At 43.1% G+C, this 19,913-nt stretch overlaps 4 protein-coding genes and 2 long non-coding RNA genes across 12 annotated transcripts in view; 4 read left to right on the forward strand and 2 right to left on the reverse strand.

The window, feature by feature from the left end:
* Window positions 1-4,979, forward strand: part of LOC1278948 (protein rolling stone) — a 135,050-nt gene extending 130,071 nt beyond the window's left edge. For all 4 annotated transcript variants that reach the window (XM_061653165.1, XM_061653161.1, XM_061653163.1 and 1 more), the window contains exons 4-6: window positions 2,423-2,542; window positions 2,629-2,809; window positions 4,418-4,979. In XM_061653165.1, coding sequence (XP_061509149.1) covers window positions 2,423-2,542; window positions 2,629-2,809; window positions 4,418-4,691 — 575 coding nt within the window. In that variant the 3' untranslated portion in view covers window positions 4,692-4,979. The remainder of the gene's footprint in view (window positions 1-2,422; window positions 2,543-2,628; window positions 2,810-4,417) is intronic.
* A 305-nt stretch (window positions 4,980-5,284) lies between these two features.
* On the forward strand, window positions 5,285-6,817 carry LOC4578497 (uncharacterized). Of its 4 annotated transcripts, XR_009766309.1 has the most exons (5): window positions 5,285-5,555; window positions 5,610-5,722; window positions 5,796-5,864; window positions 5,958-6,259; window positions 6,345-6,817. It is a non-coding gene; the product is annotated as an uncharacterized LOC4578497 (long non-coding RNA). The 4 variants fall into 4 exon arrangements; XR_009766307.1 differs by having other exon boundaries at window positions 5,285-5,722; XR_009766308.1 differs by having other exon boundaries at window positions 5,610-5,864.
* Window positions 6,818-9,515: 2,698 nt separating this feature from the next.
* Window positions 9,516-11,028, forward strand: LOC133393897 (uncharacterized). Its single transcript, XR_009766465.1, has 3 exons — window positions 9,516-10,215; window positions 10,282-10,374; window positions 10,456-11,028. It is a non-coding gene; the product is annotated as an uncharacterized LOC133393897 (long non-coding RNA).
* A 971-nt stretch (window positions 11,029-11,999) lies between these two features.
* On the forward strand, window positions 12,000-15,556 carry LOC1278949 (thioredoxin-2). Its single transcript, XM_061653168.1, has 2 exons — window positions 12,000-12,209; window positions 14,673-15,556. Exons 1-2 carry the CDS (start codon window positions 12,186-12,188, stop codon window positions 14,970-14,972), a joined length of 324 nt encoding a protein of 107 aa, XP_061509152.1. The 5' UTR covers window positions 12,000-12,185; the 3' UTR covers window positions 14,973-15,556.
* Window positions 15,557-15,788: 232 nt separating this feature from the next.
* On the reverse strand, window positions 15,789-17,165 carry LOC3292006 (uncharacterized). The gene is made up of 2 exons (XM_553370.2): window positions 16,803-17,165; window positions 15,789-16,737 (listed from the first exon to the last, which is right to left on the reverse strand). Exons 1-2 carry the CDS (start codon window positions 17,021-17,023, stop codon window positions 15,999-16,001), a joined length of 960 nt encoding a protein of 319 aa, XP_553370.2. The 5' UTR covers window positions 17,024-17,165; the 3' UTR covers window positions 15,789-15,998.
* Window positions 17,166-17,864: 699 nt separating this feature from the next.
* LOC1278951 (transmembrane protein 53-B) lies at window positions 17,865-19,723 on the reverse strand. Its single transcript, XM_318608.4, has 4 exons — window positions 18,958-19,723; window positions 18,517-18,877; window positions 18,308-18,451; window positions 17,865-18,223 (listed from the first exon to the last, which is right to left on the reverse strand). The coding sequence occupies exons 1-4, from the start codon at window positions 19,185-19,187 to the stop codon at window positions 18,047-18,049; spliced, it is 912 nt and encodes a 303-aa protein (XP_318608.4). The 5' UTR covers window positions 19,188-19,723; the 3' UTR covers window positions 17,865-18,046.
* Window positions 19,724-19,913: the final 190 nt, after the last annotated feature.

The following is a 19,913-nucleotide window of genomic DNA, read 5'->3' on the forward strand; positions in this document are numbered from 1 at the left end:
TGGTGTCAGGACTCATAAACCACTAAAACAAGATTTTTTGTTGCTTTCATTCTCGTTAATTCATTAGTTTTTTGCTAAATAATCACAAAAACTTGTTTATGTAATAGAACTTCTGGAAATATAAGCAATGCAAGTTACAGAGCTAAAGATCCACAGTAATCGAATTAGATCAACAAGGGAGCGCACGATTGAAAAATTTGTTTTGTTTGTGAATTTATCATATTTTGCATATATTATGCCAAAAATGTTCTCAAATGTGTTGTTTTACTTTAAGTTTGGATGCTGCATTATTGAATTTTTCGAAAATTACCTGTTTCAAGCATTTATGAGAAGTGTCCATATAAGCCGCAGTGTCCGTCTTTACCTACCTTCCCCTAAAACATAACTTTAGACTAGATTAAGCTGGTTCAAATTAATAATCAAAACTAATATCAATATTGTAAAAAATAACATAGTACAATGTAAACATGATATCAAAAATCATTATTTCTATTTGTTTGCTTTAGTTTCTTCTATAACATTTCAGTATGATATTTATTTTAGTATCTTCTATCACTTTCAATTAATTACTCCATTTTTATTCCTTCTTTTGTTTCTCAATTTATAATTTCTTGGTAGTTTATCTTTTTTACTTTCTGAATTAGCTTTCTTCTCTTACGTTCTTATGTTCTAATAATTACAGTTTTTATTTTACACGCAGCTATCCATATTTATTCGTTGTTTAAAAATACTTAAACTATTATTCAATAATTTAAATAAAGAAAATCTATACGATGATCATTGCAAAAACTCGCATCTCGAAACCAATCTTTCATTTGATTATCTCATTTCATTTGCATGTCAAATTCATCTTTAAAAAAATCGGTTTATTGTACGAACGATTATTGTTTCATGGTTTACTTTACCCACCGAGTGTTCATGTTACGAATTATGGTTTTCATACCTTTTAAAGGCAAACATAATCCATCCGCACAGAACAACCTCCTTTGTAATGGAACTTTTATTCATTCAAAAGTGTATTGTGCAAGGGTTGGATGGATGATGGTTGAACGGCAAACCACAACAATGGTTCACTTTCTCACCCTGCGCTGCACTGCTTGATACTGCAGTTTAGCTTGTGATTTATTTAATTCACGCTACAGATATGCAGTGTACAATTATGTGGGGCTTTTGGTTGTTGTTGTATTGGGGGAAAACCTTCAGCAAAGCCTTCGGTACCATGTCGGTAACAATATGGGTCATCTCTGTAAGGGTGATCCTGCCAGTCATTAAGTAAACACCATCGTCCACTGCCAATCGAGACAATCGTCCCCTTGCACGAGGCACAAGATTTTTGCATTCAAAATTGGATATAATATTGTTTACCTTTGCGTCGCTTGAGCGATGACCCTCGGACTGCATCCGCACTTTATCAAACAAACGGTGCCACTGTTTCAGCAAGAGTCCACACGCCCTCAAGGGCGTGTGTTTTTGTTGTTAAATGTCTTCTACAAACAGATCACCCACGCATTGATACTTCCATCTCTACTGCACGCCTCGAGTAGCAGTACACCGGCGGGCAAACAATTCACACAGCCACACCGTGTAGAACCGCGGAATGCGTGTTGCGTAAAGTAAGTGCGCCAAAGTGTCTGCGATCGAATCGCGATCCGGTTGCGCAAGCTGCCAATTGACGAGGCGTTCTGTTGAGAGGGTGGTTGTTTTGCAAACGAAAGGCTATTGTTTGGACCCTTTGCTAGACGCTATTTCACTAGACAGCATCCGTCAAAGTGGCGGTTTCGTTTGCATCGTTTGCAGAACTTGTAATCAAATGTTGCAATGTGGGAGCAGTATGGTACAGTAAGGTGCAGTACTTTTTCTTGCACTAAGCCCTTTAGATATAACATTCCCTAGGGGGAAGAACAGTGCAGAAATGTGCAACAAATACGCACAATAGGGGTTGCAAAATCATTGTTTTTAAGATATATGTGATCTGATACCAATGTGTTTCATGAGAAAATTTATGAAAAGAATGAAAATGCCATGAAAGCAGAGTTAACAGCACAAATTCGAACATTATCTAAATACACAAACCAAAGAGTCCAAAACTTCAAAATAACCAATCTCGAATGAGAAAAAGTTTAATAATTAAAGTGAATTAAATAAAACTATGAATAAAACAAAACTAGAGTAAAATTTAGCATAAAATATATGATTCTTCAAAAGAACAAAAAAAACATGTTAAAATATCGTTTCAAATCAAATACTACAAACAAAATACACAAAACATAAATGAAACATGCAATTAAAGACAAAAATCCTTACAATGGTATAAAACTAAAGACTTGTAAAGACAATGGTATAAAACTAAACTATATCTTAAGAGCTCTTTGCTTCTAACACCAATTAAACAATATCCCATATGTTAATTGCCTATTTTCAGAGAAAGTATGCAACTCAGACGAAATGCCAAACGCGTTCAAAATCTACTGGATGCTGCACAACATTACGCTGATCCTGTCGGTGTGCATCACCATCATCTACTGGGCGATCCTGCACAATGGTACGGACACGCATCCCTCCCAGTAATTCGCTCTTAGCTGACATCGCTTTTCAAATTCAAATTCTTCCCTTTCCAAAAAATTCAAGAATCCATGCCTGTCGATCCGAACAACATTCTCATTCACGCGTGCAACTGTGTCTTCATGTTTTTGGATCTGATCATCGTCGCCTACCCGGTCCGAATATGGCACGTGCTGCAACCGATCACTTTCGGGCTGGTGTACTGCATATTCTCCGTCATCTACTATGCGGCCGACGGTACCGATAGGTAAGGGATAACAATTTAAGCGACGGGCAGCGCATACTGAGACCGTGGGTGACTACTATATTGCCAACGGCAGGGTACGTTACGACGTTACGACTTCTCTAGCCATTGTGTTCATCGCACGGTGGAGTCGCTGTTATGCAGAATATGAACCCGATCGATACAGTGATTAATGATGCTTGCAGTACTTTAGCCGTGTGCGTTAACGATCTCACATGGGTGAATATAAAGGGGGAGAGTTTGCCAAACGTTTCGTGATTAATATTTGTTAAAATTGCATGCAATCAACCATGTTCCACGGTAATTGCGACAGAAGTACGGTAGCGCCTCAGGGCCTTTCACACCTTTCACACTACCGATCAATGCTGATCTTGGAGCAATGAAGTATAGAAACAAGCCGCTGTTACGCAGGTGAAACATCGAGAACGAGATACGTTTCACTTGTTTCGTGTTTTTACATTAGGCCAAGCCTACAACTTATCTACCAGCAAACGACTTGTCAACTGAGCAACCGGCTTTCCGCACGCTCAGTTCTGCTGACCGATCAACCCCGGGGTGTGACTTTTAGAATCATCGGAACACACTGTTCAATATTGATTTTGCAGTATTGAAATTGCAAGTTGGTGAGAGGTGTACAGGAACGTAATAGTCACACAAAAAATCGAAAGTAATTTTAAGAGCACGGCACATTGACGTCAGCTTGTAGATGAAGGCACAACGACCGTTGAGAACTGTTTGCTATCTCGTTTAGATATGATGATGGAGTGGCCATCATGAACGTTTGCATGATTATGATTATTCAGACGTTTGCCCGGCCAGTTTCTTCTGGAAACTCTCATCATGACAGTTACGTAGCACGATGCAAACTTCCAGAAGGTCTAATGGTCCCGCGCTGCGAAGAAATCAGCTACTAGTGTAACAAAGATCACATACTTGCTCTGCATTTACTGCTAACTCCAGACCGCCTGAAGTTTGCATTAAAATTGCATAACTCTGGGCAGGAGATAGATAAGGCGCAACCTATCGTCGATGCTTCCAGGAAAGGGGGTAACCCTCCTATTGCCACTCACACGTTTCCCTCGTCTTTTAGAGCCGATAGTACCCTTTAGACTTCCTCGTGCAATTTGCTGTGAGCATAAGCAGGGGGCTCCGGTGTGCTACACCTCCATCCGTGGATCTGTATGGTGCGATCATAACACGATCGGTTGGTAGAAATGGAAACCTGTTTGAAGCTTATTACAACTCCAGCTAAGCATCAGTGGATCAGTAGGGGCTGCCATTTCCCCCCCCCCTCCCTCCCCTCACCTATCTGCTTCCGAAGACAACTTCTTGTGGGACTGGCAAGCCATACGGAACTGGAGCACTGGTGTGCTTGAGAGAGTCTATTACTGTGACCACCAATTGCTGCGTTTCAATGAAGGTCACCACAAGTAACTCGCGTACGATCCGCAACAAGAAGGGGAAACTCAACTTTGGGATATTCATTTCACTTCAACAACTACACTAACGTGAATTGTTTTTTTTTCTCTCTCTTTCTCTCTCTCTCTCTCTCTCTCTCTCTCTTTCTCTCTTCTCTTCATTTGCCCTTGACACTTTTCCTTCCTCGCACAGATTCGGCCGGCCGTACATTTACAACGTTCTCGACTGGAACGAGCCGGGCAAGGCGATGGTGACGGTGGTCGGTACCATCCTGCTGGCCATGATCGTACACATGCTGATGTTCGCGATCTACAAGCTGCGGGTGAAGATCTACCTCCGGTACTTTAACCACAAACCGATCATCCCAACCAACTCGACGCTACAGCTGCAGACGGGCAAGTGCGATGGCATTTCGATGGTGTACGGCAGCGACAATAAGGCGTTCAGCATTAGCGAGCGGTACTGAGCATCGGACGGGGTTGGTCCGGGGCAGTTCCGGACACTGGGGTTGATCGGAGCAGGTCCATGCACACCTTTATCTTACGTACGACGGGTTGTACGCACTTTTAACTGGGCGGTTGTCCTCTCTTGTTTTTTTTTTTATCGGGGTGATTTAAAAAAATGAAAAGTCAAAAAAGGTCGAGAGACAGATGGTATTAGATGTGTAAAGTATTACGTGTAAGTATTGTTTCGGTACGTTGTAAGAGTTAGCTGTGATTATGTTAATAAAAGAGACGTTATTATGATTTTTAAATTGTTCTTCTTTATGCCTTGTTTTTCTATCTTTAAATCTATTCTCATATCCAAAAGCTCCATTTGATTGGGAACTTACAATACTGTTAGTGTCGGATGAAGTGAGAAGCTTTTCTCACTGCCGATTTGTACGAACTTAACACAATGGCAGGGATAATTAGAGCAAAGATGCAGGTTTATTTCCAGGTTTATTTTTAAAAAGCATTTGAAATTATTGTCACTCTGCCCAAAGGCCTTGTTAAATAGTAAAGAGAAAGAAAACATTGTCGTCAAACGTTGAAGCTCACTCATGTTCGAAACTCACCATCCCGGCAAACAATGCGAGGGTTGGTGAGGTACCTCTCGCTCTAATTTCTCTAGTCTAGTCTAGTTGCCTCGCTTCCTCCTATAGCGATTCTGTCGAGCTGAGCTTTCACGTCCCTCACCACCGATCTCCTTCCTACCCCTCGCCTAAGATCGTCTGACGTCTTGCCTGACACCTTTCGTTGTGTTGGTGCTCTGCGGCTGCTGTCACTGTAGAAGTCAGGTTGTGTGTGTAAAAAAAAACGTAAACAGTGTTGTTGGCTGATCAATTTTGGTAAGTTTTTTAATAATTATGTTCTTAATTTTACGTAAGTAAGTTCCATTTTAGCTAAAGTAAGTGGTAGAAGTCCTGCCCAATGCGTGCTGGCTCCGTGGGAAGCGTTACGTGTATGTACCGGCGTAGAAAAGTGGCGTGATGAACAACACAGCACAAGACAGCAGGTAAGTATTATCCAGCGATTATCATGATGAAGAAACATTATTTTAATAGACTATGACCTCTTTTAACTTGCAGATATAATGCAGAAATGGTATGGGCCTGCGGCAGGTGTTTGCGACTGTACGTTGCGTTGTATATGATTCGGTAAGTTGTAAGTGGGCCACGAAAGAAGAAGAAGATTGTTTGGCGAAGCTAGCGACTAGGATGCTAATCACGGTGTTTATTCCTTTTTTGCAGCCAATTTTCCTCTATCCTGGAACGTGGGCTTACGATGAACCATTAAAGAACATCCTCCGGGAGCTGTACGGCGACGAATCGGGCTCTACCAGCACAACACGCTAGAGACCCAGCCGGCACCGGGTGCCCCGATTGCGCCGTCAGACGGTGTCGAGCGCGCTCGTTCACAACGTTCGGGGCAGGAATTCAACCCTTCGGATCTGCATTATCCGCTGCCCCACAATAGCTGCAGCAGCAACAGGACCGAACCGACCGCACTACTGATTGCGGTCAAATTTCCTGGCAGGAGAAAAACCCCACGAGTGAGTTCCTTCTAGATGCACTATCGCTACATCTAGATCTGTTGTTTTATCTTCCCTCTAAAGCAAATGTTTTATATTCCCTCAGGTGTATCGATTTCATCGACGGCCGCTCGCTGACGGCACCAACATGCCACTGAATAACCCCGGAAAGACGACAAGCACTCATCCAGCGGCAAATTGTTAACGTGAACCCACTTCCGCCCATCTACACGACATCGCGTTAATAGTGTTATTGTGTTAATTGTAAAAAAAAATTACGTTAATGAGTTAAGATTAATCTTAAGTGCGCTTTAAGGCATACATTGATATGCTTAATTTTAGGTTAAGTGTTTTGAAATGCGCGTGTGTGCGAAGGGTCGAAATGAGCGCTAAGCAAACTAAGCGGCCGCGTAGGGCCCCGTGGTCTTGAGGGGCCCCAAAAATGGAACCCACCCCTCGCTCGCTAGTAAAATTTACATTTGTGCTTGTAAACCTACATTTATGAGACTGCCTCCACTCGTATGTGCGGGTTTTATACAACATTTAAGATAAATAAATCTAGTTTATATTCTCATAAAACACTACGCATTGTTAAAGGGGGAATAAACATGATGACATATAGTTAGTTTGTTAGAAGGTTTCTATGCACGTTCACTAGAGGATTTTGTTTGGATATTTACGGACTGCATTTCGATTACATTGGTTTAACCTGGTGGATCTGGTAGCTTGTAGCGCACCATACTCGCCTGTCCGCGATGGGTAGGCCATGTCATACCCCTGGTACTGAACGATCCAGCCCTTAGTCGTTCGCAAGGACAGACAAAAGGAAGCTGTGCATGGTGTGTCAAATAATGTGTAGCAGATGGTATAAGATGGGTACCTGCGGGTGAGAGAGTCCGTTTCTAACGTTTTATTATCAGTTGGTGACACGTTCAAATGGATGTGCGCAGATCACGGCCCGATCCTGGGGGCTCACCGTTGAAAAGGGCGCTGTCAGCGTGTGATGTCCTCAATGAGGATCTTGACACGGAACCGAGAGTGGCCATTCTCGCTTGTATGTGGCTTTCTTCTTCTTCTTCCTTATGTAGGTGGCTTTATAATCATGTTTTAAAAGAAATAAACCAAAGAGCTGTTGAACGACGTTTATGCGTTGTTTTGTCGCACATTTTGTGTTTTTTTTATGCGGATACGGAAAGAAAAATGAACTGGATGCATTTCAGATGTAAGGGTTGTAAATAAAGGATACATACAGTGGCGGATTAAGGGTATCGGGGGCCCTAGGCGGTAAGACGAGTTGAGGCCCCCTGTAAATGGTAAATGGTGGGCCGGGAGGAGGGGGGGGGGGTGTTAGCGGCATTAAACTGGCTGTTGGGAGTTTGAACGCCGTCGGGGGGCCCTACGATCATCAGTCACAGGCTCTAAAATTGATTCGCCAGCCCCGGGGCCCCAACGTCCATTCTTCCGGGGGCCCTTGTCGCTAGTACTTTGTCCATACGGCATACTATAGAATGGCGATCTACGGGGCCCCTTAATCGGCGGGGCCCCAGGCGACCGCCTAGTCCGCCTACCGTTAGATCCGCCACTGGATGAGGATGATAATATCATGCCCGTCATAGGTTCAAGCCTCATATAGACGGTCCCCTCGTAGGAAGGACTGGCCAGCCGGATGTGTGGTACTAAAAAGACACAAAAGCTAGCATTGGCTGGCATGACCAGGTATATGGATACGGCAAATAGAAGAAGAAGAAACAGGAAAATGGAAAGCAGCAGTCTGTAGAAGCTTCGGTTGAGACCTTTGCTGTTAAAGAAGAGGGAAATGTCGTTGCATGTGGATGGAATGATGAGATTGTGGGTGGTTCGTGTGATGAATGGTTGGGAGCGGAGATGAATGAATTGGCGAAGCCAGTTTACCTCTTTCCATGCGTTGTATGAGGAATCAATGAAAATAGTCAAATCGTATTTGAATTATGGGTAAATTTTCGGGAATATCAGGAAAGAAAAAAATGCGACATTTTTTAACACATGAGTACATTATCTCATATGGCCGTTAAAACCAGCTTACATCGGGTTGAGATCAACATTGGAGTATCACACTTGATAAAAAATCAAATTTCCGGTACGGAATTATTCCTTCACCTTCGCTCGTTTGAAATTGGCTTCATAACCGTTGATCGACATGGCGATCAAATGGCCACATCAGAAACGGCACGGAACGGCAACCACCAGCATAGCACAAATATTGCTTCAACACCAGAATTGACCGGCTTTCGCATCGTCAAGGTCACAGGTAAAACCAAATACACTACATATATATGTACCAATCGCCAATTCAAGATACAACTACCACCCTACCATATACCAGTACCAGCTGATGAGCTATCGCACACAAGCGAGCGGCGCGCGCAAATAAGAGGAAGGGGCCCAAGCGGCATCGCTGAGAGAGAATTGAGCTTTTCCCGTTGTTTCCCCCCCTGACATACCCACGAACGGTGTGTTTGTTTCTACGCGATGCGTTATTCTCTGTTGTTGTTGTTGCTTTTAACACTGTTACCACAAGAGCTTGAAGCAAGAAGCGTTTCACACCATCACCGTCTCACCCAGACTTTGGTGTTGTGATGCGTTTATTTGTACCCCCGCCCCTATGTTCTTCTTACCCTTACCGCGCACCCCATACATTCTGACTTAGAATTCAAATCAAAGCGAGATGGTCTAACTGAATTTGGAAAAGATGAGTGATGGATGTTTCATTACGATTGAGCACATATGTTAACACAAAATTAACAAAAACTTGAACTAAAGTTTAATGAAAAAAAAATAAAGGTTTCCGGCATCGGTATAATGATATAAAAAATAATTATATTAACAACATGTATATAATGACATATATATATATATATATATATATATATATATATATATATATATATATATATATATATATATATAACATATATATAACATATATATATATATCATATATATAATATATAATATATACATATATATAACATATAACATATATAAACATATATATATATATATATATATATATATATATATATATATATATATATATATATATATATATATATATATATATATATATATATATATATACAGATATATATATATATATCTATATATATATATATAAACATACCATATATATATATATATATATATATATATATATATATATATATATATATATATATATTTTTTTTTTTTTTATTTTATATATGTTGTCCATATAGTTATGGTAAGCGGTAATATATTTATTCAAATATACATTTATGTACATGTTACTTTTTTTTTTGAATATTTTTTAACATGTTTTTAAAACAAACTTACATGTTTATATTAAAAAAACATTATCTTGAAAAATTGAAAAATTAACAGAGTATATTGTCTGTTTCACTTAATAACACTCATATAGGAATACATAAAATGTATTAATTAATTACACACGTGCATGTACATGCTTACTAGTTAGATTACCGTTGTACGTGTATGTAATAAAATACATTTTTATCATTATTATGTTTATAATTATTTTTCTGATTATTAAAAAAACACTTATTGTTTTAATTTAAACCACTTTGAAAATAGCAATATATATGATACAATTAGAACTCGCCAATTGCATTTATATCATATGTCTACAAAAAAAGATAGATTATGTTTATTAAAAAGACATTTTTTATGCAACACGACTAATGTCTGCGTATTTTGTCATGTTTATTCTTTTATACAATGTGGATTAACTGACTTATTCTCATATTCATATGAACAACTCGGATTTTTTTGTATTCAATTGAAAAAGCAGACTTGCAATTGGCGAGGTTTGAATGTATTTCGCTTCGTCACATGACAGCTCGCATATCTGTCTAGTTAGAAACGTAAACAAACACGGACAACCGCCCGTAAAGATTGTGTGCAGAATAATCGTGAAATTTTATGTGAAAACTCGAGAAAAGGTAAGTGTTCTGTGCATATTTCAGTAAATAAACTATATTTTAATGCTTGAACACATTATTCCACAGGAAAAACATCATTTCATCCCGAAATTTGGCAACATTCGTCCGAGTATGGTTGAGCAGCTGTGTGTGTGTGTATGCCGACGGAATACGACGCCGGTAAGATGAAATGTTTTACTTTTTAAATCACAATGAATTGCAAAAATAATGCAGATTTAATGATATTGATCTTTGTTACAGTTTCTACATCAATCACTAAAGCCGGCTGTGATCGTGATCGGCACATTCTCAACTGGACCAACACACCGGTCGTTGTGTATCTTCAAGCAAACCAACGTTGCCATACACCACAAAATAGCATGGAAAGGAAAGTATTATAAAATAATATCACATATGAAAGCATTCTAATTTTTCCTTGTTATTTTTCCACTGCAAACAGGACATTGGATCACCGCATCGACAAGTGGTTTTTATGTGCAAGTGTTGTTAAGAAGTGTGTTGTACGGTGTATTACGTGTTTTACTTTATTTGTATCGCTTTGCAAGTGGTACAATTAGTGCGTTTAATCGTTGTAATACAGCTAACATAAGATTTACCCGAGCATTAGAAGCGGCAACAATACATGTGCCTGACGCAGAGACAACAACGCCGTCGGCATCCGTTGATACCATCCAAAGTGATGGTTGAAATCGTATTTAAACGTGTAAAACCATGTATTGGGGCATGTAAGTATTGAATAATAGTTAAATAAAATACATTTTATCGTTGTACTGGACAATGTGCATCGAAATTAAAAAAAAGTGTGTGTGTTTTTGTTTACATCCGAATACAGAAACCACAACGCAACTGTGGTTCGAGCACTCGCTAAGTAACGCTTGAGCTTTGAGCTTTCATTGAGCTTACATAGAATGTTACACGCTACCTGCTCACTAAGGACTGCTATCGAGCAGTGTTATGAGCAGGTAGCGAGCAGTAACGCTTCCATACAAAAATCGCGAAACGTAACGCTCCAATGCTATTTGGGGGGCCTGAAGGAAGAGAGGACAGGGGAAGGCACCGGGAGAGAGAGTGTGTGTGGTCAAAATTTTTGGCCATTTAAATTTTGTCCACCAACACCCTTGCATTTCGGAGCTTTTTTCTTGCCCGAAAGAGATAGCCATACACTTGACATACAGCTGTCTCGCTCATATGACACTTCCAAGGCTCGCAAGCTCTTTAATGCGAGGGCTCTGGAGCAGTGAACTTGTATGGCGTGCGAGCCCTCGCGCGCCCTCGCAAATCGCTGTCACTTGCACTGCGGGATGGATCACTTCACTCATCTCACTATACGAAGAACAACACAATTTTTATCGATGAAAATTATGCTGAAAATTAGTACAGAGTGGCTAGAGACTCAAAACCTATCCAAATATTTATTCAAAAATCAATTTACTCTGTGGAAAGGGTCATCTTTTCGTTTAAAGCCAATTTATCCCTTAATGGTTGTCGGAAGGTCGTATTTTGTACTTGGGTTTTATGCTGTCAAACGGCTGATTTGAAGTTTGTTCGAAATTATTCGAAGAACCGTTGACCGTTGAAAAATGGTTTCTAAAAGTGACTCAATTTAGTTAAAGCGATTTTCAGATGTATCCTTATTGATAATAGAAAACAGCTTCAATTTTGCTATTTTTATTGCGAAGTTATTGCACAAAAAAGCTTTAAATTCATTTTCAAATTATCGACAATTCGAAACCGTTCGAGAAAACGATTCGCCGCACCACGAATAGCACCTTCCACTGTGTCTGAGTGTGTGTGTGTCCAATTCCAACTGTCATTCCGCCAGCGAGCCAGCGCGAGTCGGACAAAAGTTCACTTGAAAAAGAGTGGACGTGTTGGTCGAACGAACTTTCCCTCGTCGCCCGTTCAGCAGCAAATCGCGTGCTCCTTCCTCGTAACCTTACTTCGAGTCAGCGTTATTACCAGCAGCCAAAATGGTGTACATGGTGAAAGATTCCGTAAGTAAACGCACAAATGTATGATGGGGGTACAGTGGAACAAACAGAGTGACGCCATCGTTCCCGGCCGGCTTGCCGGGTCATTTAGGAATTAAAAAAAAAACCTTCCAATTCGACATCGTTGTGTGTGCGCCAACAAAATTCCATTGCTGTGGGCTATCTTTTACACACCCTTACCCGAAGAATCGTGGCCACAGCTTAGGGGAGTGCGATTGTGAGAATTGATTTGTGGAGCTTCCCATCCAAAGTGTGCATGGGAGAGTGTGTGTTGAGCTGTTTTTTCCTTTTTCTGTCTTGCACACCCCTTTGTTGTACTTCTCGTTTCTTTCGTTTTTCTATCCCCCTTTGCTTCCCATTTTTCGGACCGGGAGTAATAGGCGTTAGGCGTTATAGGAGGGGGGGGGGGGGGGGGGGGGGGGGGGGGTCGGTCGGTCGGTCGGTCGATTGAGTCAAACCACCATCATCGTCATCATCATCGCGGGCGGTCGGCGGCTTGTATGATACGGCCAGTGGCTAATTAAATCGCTTGCTGTATTGGTACTGTGGGCTGTGTGAGTCGACCTTCTCTCTCTCCTCGTCAGGGTTCTTCACGAACGCCATTTGTTGCAGTCCCGGCACAAACTGACCAAGCGGCTAACTCACGATGATGATGATGATGTTGGTGTGTCATGAAAATCAATGGGGATTTGTGATACACAGGAAAAAAAAACCCTACACCGTCCCTTATGGGACCGCGCGCTGTCACCGCGTGAATGATGTGCGCCATTGGTTGTCCGGAAAGCGGGATGATGAGATAATACGGTAAGGGGGGGCCCTCAAAGAAGCACAGACGCGCATCTTCGCTGCCTCAATCGGGAGAATAATGCGCTACCCGCTGCGTGTGTGTGTGTGTGTGTGCCCAGGCAATAATGTGCGATACGGCGCCGGTGTGGTGGTGGTTAGATAAGCTCTTACTTTCGCGGTTAAAACACTCAAGGCACCGATTTGGCCACTCTGTAGGCAACGCTTCTAACCACGCTCGTTGTGATGGGAACCACAGAGACCGCCAAGCGAAGATTACTATGATTACGAACGGGCTACGAGAGGGCACACTTGCTGATACACACCCTGTGTGTTGTTTGTGCACCAACATTTCGCAAACCTGCAAACTCCAAGGAATGGGAATGAGAATTGCAAAGCAGGAAACAGTTTCCAGATCGTTCCACGTTGCAAACATGCGATTGCATTATCGTAGATGGTTTTCTGTTTTTTTTTCTGGGCTGTTTGGGTGATTTCTCAGCAGTCGCATTGAATGTGTGAACACGTTTAAAGAGCAAAAACACACACCCACCCACCCAACCACACACCATCGATTTAATTAGGAAAACCAATAGCAAACAAAAGAGGGTTCGCTACGCGCACTCCAAAATGCTCGGTTTCGCCGTCACTTTTTTGCGCCATTTGATACACACATTTCCCCATGTTCCAGGTGATGTTTGCCTTTTCATCGCCCACCCACTGTTCCCGCGAGAAAACCCGCGGACGAAGGAAGAAGGTGTTAAAAACGAATGAATTAATTGAATTTCGATTCCTGTGTGTTTTTTTAAAAGGTGCATTTAAAAAGGTGTAAAACAATATGTCTCTAATAGAGCAGGTGGATCATAGATACGCACACACAGTCAAATGACACATGTCCAGTGAGTCATTGGAAATATCAGTACTCACAGTTGTTGGTTGCGTGTATGGCCTTCAGATTGCGCGTCCGTGTTGGTGGTGGACGGGTGTGTAAAAACTTGAATATTCGAGACCACCGAGGTGCGGAATTCGATACACGCCGGTTGTGGTTTGATTCCATTATTCATCACTTATTATTATTACTGCACCGGCTCGGTCGGTGTGTAGTGTCCGGGTGTTAGCGAAAGGGGCAACCTTGACATGGCTCCGAAACCTAAGGCCATCTAAGCAACACGATGGTGCCGTGTTGGTAGCGGTTCGTTGCTATGTTATCGCTGCCAGTCACAGCCGGGAGCCTTCCGGTGCTTGCTATGATGAAATCTTTCTCAATATACTGTCACATGCACAGGGAATGGCTCATTTACTGCATTGCACGGTCTAGTTGCAGTGTTGGGTATGGTTTAAAATGCCTTTAAAGGGTTGTATTAAATCTAAACCCACGCCTAGCTGTTAGTTGCAAGCGAATGATCTCATCCTTGCACTGTCAACTGTCGTTAAATGCATGTTTTAATTCATCGTTCGACGTCAGATGCACTCTGTCGTACATTACTCACGCTTCGCTGTCGAATGACTCCTATGTACGACCAACCCCCCCCCCCCCCTCTCTCCCGTGCTATCCTCTCTGAAGATAACTCGCATGGCAAATAGGCAACAGCGCCACAAAGCTTTGCCTAGCAAATGCAACAAAAAAACAGGGAAATAAATGAATTAATGTTCATTGCTTTATCCTCCCTCCCACCCTTTTTGCAGGAGGACTTCAACAACAAGCTGGAAGCGGCCGGCGATCAGCTCGTCGTGGTCGATTTCTTCGCCACCTGGTGCGGGCCGTGCAAGGTGATCGCCCCGAAGCTGGAGGAGTTCCAGAACAAGTACGCGGACAAGATCGTCGTGGTGAAGGTGGACGTAGACGAGTGCGAGGAGCTGGCGGCCCAGTACAACATTGCCAGCATGCCCACCTTCCTGTTCATCAAGCGGAAGGAGGTGGTCGGCCAGTTCTCCGGCGCGAACGCGGAAAAGCTGGAAAACTTCATCCAGCAGCACTCGGCGTAAGGGGTGGTCGGCGGGAGCGAGAGGCGCAGTGGCTGCGTGTGCTCTCGATTTGTTGTGTTGCGGGGCGGGAGACGCCGGACGGCCGACCAAGGAGCACAATTATACCAAGCAACACACACACACACATAGTAAACCCATAAGCATACATAGCGTAAAGTCGACATATACCAGCCCCGTGTCACAGGAGGATTCATTCATTTTGCTTGCCCAATCGGTACAGAAAATGGGGAAAAAAGGGAAAGGCTCTAGCGCACTTTAATCTAAGTGCAAATGGCTTTGTTTAATTAAGAAGACATCTTCGTTTTTTTATGGGAAAACATCTTGCACATTCATTTTCCTGTGTTCTATATCCCAGTGAGGGGCGCGTGCATGAAAATTCACAACCCCCCTTTTTATACCACCCGATTCGTTGTTAGGCAAATAGAGAAGATAAAACACCATTTTACACTTGCGGGAGGCGCTTGAGAGCATAACGAAAACGAAAATCAACCCATAATACACCACACAGAGAGATTTGTCGTCGTCGCTTCACCATTTGCCTTGTATCGTGTTATTTAAATATAAATATATTTGTTGTGCTCTAATTTTTCAGTGTTTTTCGTATGTTTTGGGAGAACGAAACGAAAGAAGAACATTAGCGAGAGTCACGTCAAAAAGGACTGTGAATAACAACTATCGCCTAGAGAAGTGAAAAGAATTAAAATCGGTTTGCGTAAAGTTGAGATTGTGCAATGTTTGAAGTAGATAAACGGTATGTTAAAATTTTGTGATAAAAATGATGCAACGGATGGTCCACACTAAAGGTAAACAAACTTAAAGTTCAAAGCTTTAATCTCTCGACCTTCTCGGTCTATTTATTTTCCAATTAGCCGCATTGGTGGCATAGTGTAGGAAACATGGGAAATGCATTTTTATTCCTCTTTCCGATTCCGAAAGCGTCCCCCCCCCCCCCCCCAATCCGCCAACAGATGGCAACATGTTAAACACACGCAACACACTTCACGTGTGTTTGTGAGCAATGCGTACTCATACTGCCAGTATTACTGTGCCGGCATCACGAGTGGCCTCTTCACCGGGAACAGGTGTTGGTTGAGAGTCAAGCTCGATTATCGGCGTGTTTTGCTGCACTGTTTGCGGTGGACATGATTGTTGCAGCGCCGCCGCTGCCACCGCCGCCTTCACGTGGGCAGCTTCAAGTAGTTCCCGCTTTACCTGCACCGTTGCGTTTTCCGGTCGAAGTGCTCGAACGATTCTGGGCTTTAGGGAGGGGTTTGAGGTGCGTGCGGGTGGCTCAGTAGTGTGAGTGTCTTCAGCACTGCCATTATTTGCATGTTCAGATGGAATGCCGCTCGGTGGCTGTATTGTGAGCGAGGATGGGGACACGGCCCGTACGACTCTTGCCTTCATGGTGCGATTTAAGTTTCTGTAGGGCAGTTCCGGATCGTCCGATGATGCCTTCCCTTCGCTCGATTGCGACTCCTCGTCGGGGAAGCGAACGTGTCCGTTTTGTGTTTCGTCACCTGTTGGTTGTTGTATGGGAGCACTTGGCACTGGCTGGGAGGGTTGCTGCTCCTCTACAATAGTCTTGCTTTTACGCTTCCGTATACGACGACGCTTTGGTTTTGGGAGACCGAGCAGCGTGGATTCGATATCTTCGTATGTGCTGCTTTCTTGCTGAGCATTTGCGGCGGTACGCTTGCGAGGTTCGTCGTCCGAAACTGTGTTGGATCGTTTCCTACTTTCCACGTGTGCTTTAGGAAGTATCCTACAAAGTAGAGGAAATAAAGCACAAAAAGCACAAATGGTATCCAATTGAATCCCCTTTCTTACCTCAATGTTTCTCCGTCGTGTATTAGACCGACATTTTCACACTCGGGATAGAAAATTCCATCCTCACTGCACACGTACAGATCCGAAGCGATGCCGAACGTGTCCTGTACGGTTCGTATCAAACATCCCACCGTGGTCCACGACGTCCGATAGCCGATGTACGCTTTCTGGCGATGATCAGAGTATAGTGCACTTAAATCTAACAGATATCTTTTCATCATTTAACGTATTTTACAACAAGGAAGGCGGGACGGGAAACACTTGTTCTGCACGCAGCGTATGCATCGTACCGGCAGCAGCGAAATGTAAACAAATTGGACGTTTCTTCAGCACAGTGGGAGAAACGATGGTACGCGGAGTGTTTCGGTTAAAATGTAGAAAATTGCTGAAAAAATATGTTTATATTACTAGAGAAAAGATTCCTAAAAAATTACATAAATAAGGAAAATATGAAAAATTACAAATAAAAAAAATATAAAATTACATTTTGGATGTGTGTTCCTCCACTGTGCTTCCTGTCTTTCTGTGCTACAGACATTCCAAAGTGTTCTACAGAAGGTATGACGGTGGGTCTGTATTTAAAATGACGGTTGACGTAGTCCGTTCCTGGAGATTTTATTTTACTCAATATTATGAGATTAGTATGAAATTCTTCAAATCTTTCATGGACAATTACATGTCTATTTTAGTTTATTTCCCTTTTAAATGAAAATTACATGTTCACGGCATTCAATCCCTGGAAACGGGGTTCATTTGTTTTTTTTTAGCTGATACCAATTGGAACTGGCTGGAACGGAAATATACGAGTGTTGGAGTTTGTAATTTGTTTGCTACCGCTAGAAGAAATTTAACGTACACATACACACAAACGAGCGTGCGCTCCCCGTGCGCACCACGAATTAAGGCATTTTAAATATGCTTACTTTAGTTTCTAAAAGGTGAATCACAATGAAAACAATTGCTATGCATATTGGTGAGTTCATAAGAAAGAACCTAAATCGCTAGAATTCACTATTCCCACCCCCAGTCTGGAGTGTTGAGTGTTAGTATTTTTGTTGTGTGTGTGTGTGTGTTGCAAATGTGCGTTTCGCATAGTTAAGATCGCTGCGGTGGCGTTTGCGCTTCAGTTAAGAATTTGTGCGTTTATCACATTAAAGAAAAAAAAAACAAGAAAGGAAAAATTAAAAACAGCTAACCAACATTACGCCCCACGCCTACAAAAGCTCTCGTTCCTTCGTAATTGTTTAGTTGTGAAATTTGCCATAGTAGTGCGACAAACAATCGTTGATAAACTTGCAGACGGTGTAGACGTACTGCTGCGGGTGGCGGATGTAGTGCTTCACGTGCTCGGAACGCTCGAAGCAAATCATGCGCACGTCCACACCGCAGCGCCGCCTGTAGTTGGCAAATTTTTCTATATCCTGCAATTGGAGAATGGAAACCAAAATGAACGGAATTAGTACCTCGTCCAAACATGGAACAGAATCTTCCTCGAAGCATCTCACAGTATAGGGTATCAAAAGGTCCTCCTTCGAGTACAGAAACAGCTGGGGCCATGCATTGCTTTCGTACTTCAAGTTGTGCGACGGATTGGTTTGTACTTCGTAGCCTCGGGGTTTGATAAAGTTGAGTATATAATTGAAGGCGTCCTAGGTGGGGTAGGTATTCCATCATTTAGAGAAAAAGTACAGTACAAGCAAACAAAATCGCCTACCTCAAAAGTCCACAGTAAAATGGCAGCGACGGCCATGAACGCGGACAGCAGGGCATTACACCGTCGCTCCTTCCCGTAGATCGCCGTAATGGCCCGGTACAGCCCCACTATCCGCCGGTCGCCCGGTGCCGAGTCGAAGATCATGCCGCAAATGTTAATCGGCGACTTGGACCTTCTCAGTGCGAGCGCAATGTGCTGGTACAGGAAGGCTCCTCCGTTGGAAAACACGTGGAATATGAGCGGATGGCTGTCGAAGTTCATGTCGTAGATGAGTTTCAATATCTTCTCGCCGATCTGATGCATGCCGGCCCGCTTCCAGAATAGATTCTCCACCGGTGCCGTGTACCGGATGGTGATGAGTCTGTTTATCGTCAATGTAAACAACACGTTATTGGTATGCCCGTACCCGCCCGCACCGTCCCTCTCTTCGCCCATGCTTACCCACGGTCTTCGTAGATTTTGGAGTACTTCATCAGATACTTGTCCTGGCATCCGGCCCACCCGAGCAGCAGCACGATGGGGACGTTCGTTTCATTGCACACGAACACATAATCACTTTCGGCCGTTTGTGTGTCGCTCCGGAAGTTGGGGGAGGGAAACTTGATAAAGTACTCGAGCGTGTCGTCCAGCGGATAGTCCGATTCCATCCGTGTGCCGTAGATGGCGGACATTCTGGATGCCGTCTGTTTGCGTTAGCGCCTTTCGCTTCGTCTTCTTCAGCCGAAACTGTAGACTATTGGAAAGCCTGGAGCTGCTGTCGGTGGTGGGAAGATGGTCGGAATGCTCGGTATGTCGATTGCCTCCCGGAAAGTTGCGATGGAAGCTTAACAATTTGAAGCACTACCGTTGTGGCCACCGTATCAAACAGCATCGGTTTTGCAGCCACACTTGGCACTCTCGGACACAACCACGCACACACACACACAACACACACCTGCACACGAGCACGGGAACGTTAACACATCTTTGGAGGGGTGGTTTTTCGCCGAAGCCGTGCGCCTCCTGAGCTGACCTGCGGTCTGTGCCAGCTGACTTATCCAGGGAAGAAAATCGGAAAAACTTACTGCATGCTCACTGACTCCCACACGGATACGCACACAAGCACACGGTGCGCTGTTCGGTCCTTAAACGCACACACACAGCATGGTGAACAGTCGGGTCGGTGCTTGGTATGCTTTTCCATGTGGTGCGAGCAGCGTGTTTCCATGGGTTTCCATGACACGTTTTCCTCCAGCGATCTAGCAGGCATGCGCACGATCTGCGTCATTTACCGGTATGCAATATGGTTGGAGGCATGCACGGTGGTGTTGGGTTTGTGTTGACGATTCGAGATTAGTTGAAGCAATTGGAATGAAAATATAGAAAGGAAAAGAAGGAATTTCTATAATAATGCTAAA

This window comes from Anopheles gambiae, chromosome 3 (genome assembly GCF_943734735.2).
Source record: "Anopheles gambiae chromosome 3, idAnoGambNW_F1_1, whole genome shotgun sequence".
Taxonomy (NCBI): domain Eukaryota; kingdom Metazoa; phylum Arthropoda; class Insecta; order Diptera; family Culicidae; genus Anopheles; species Anopheles gambiae.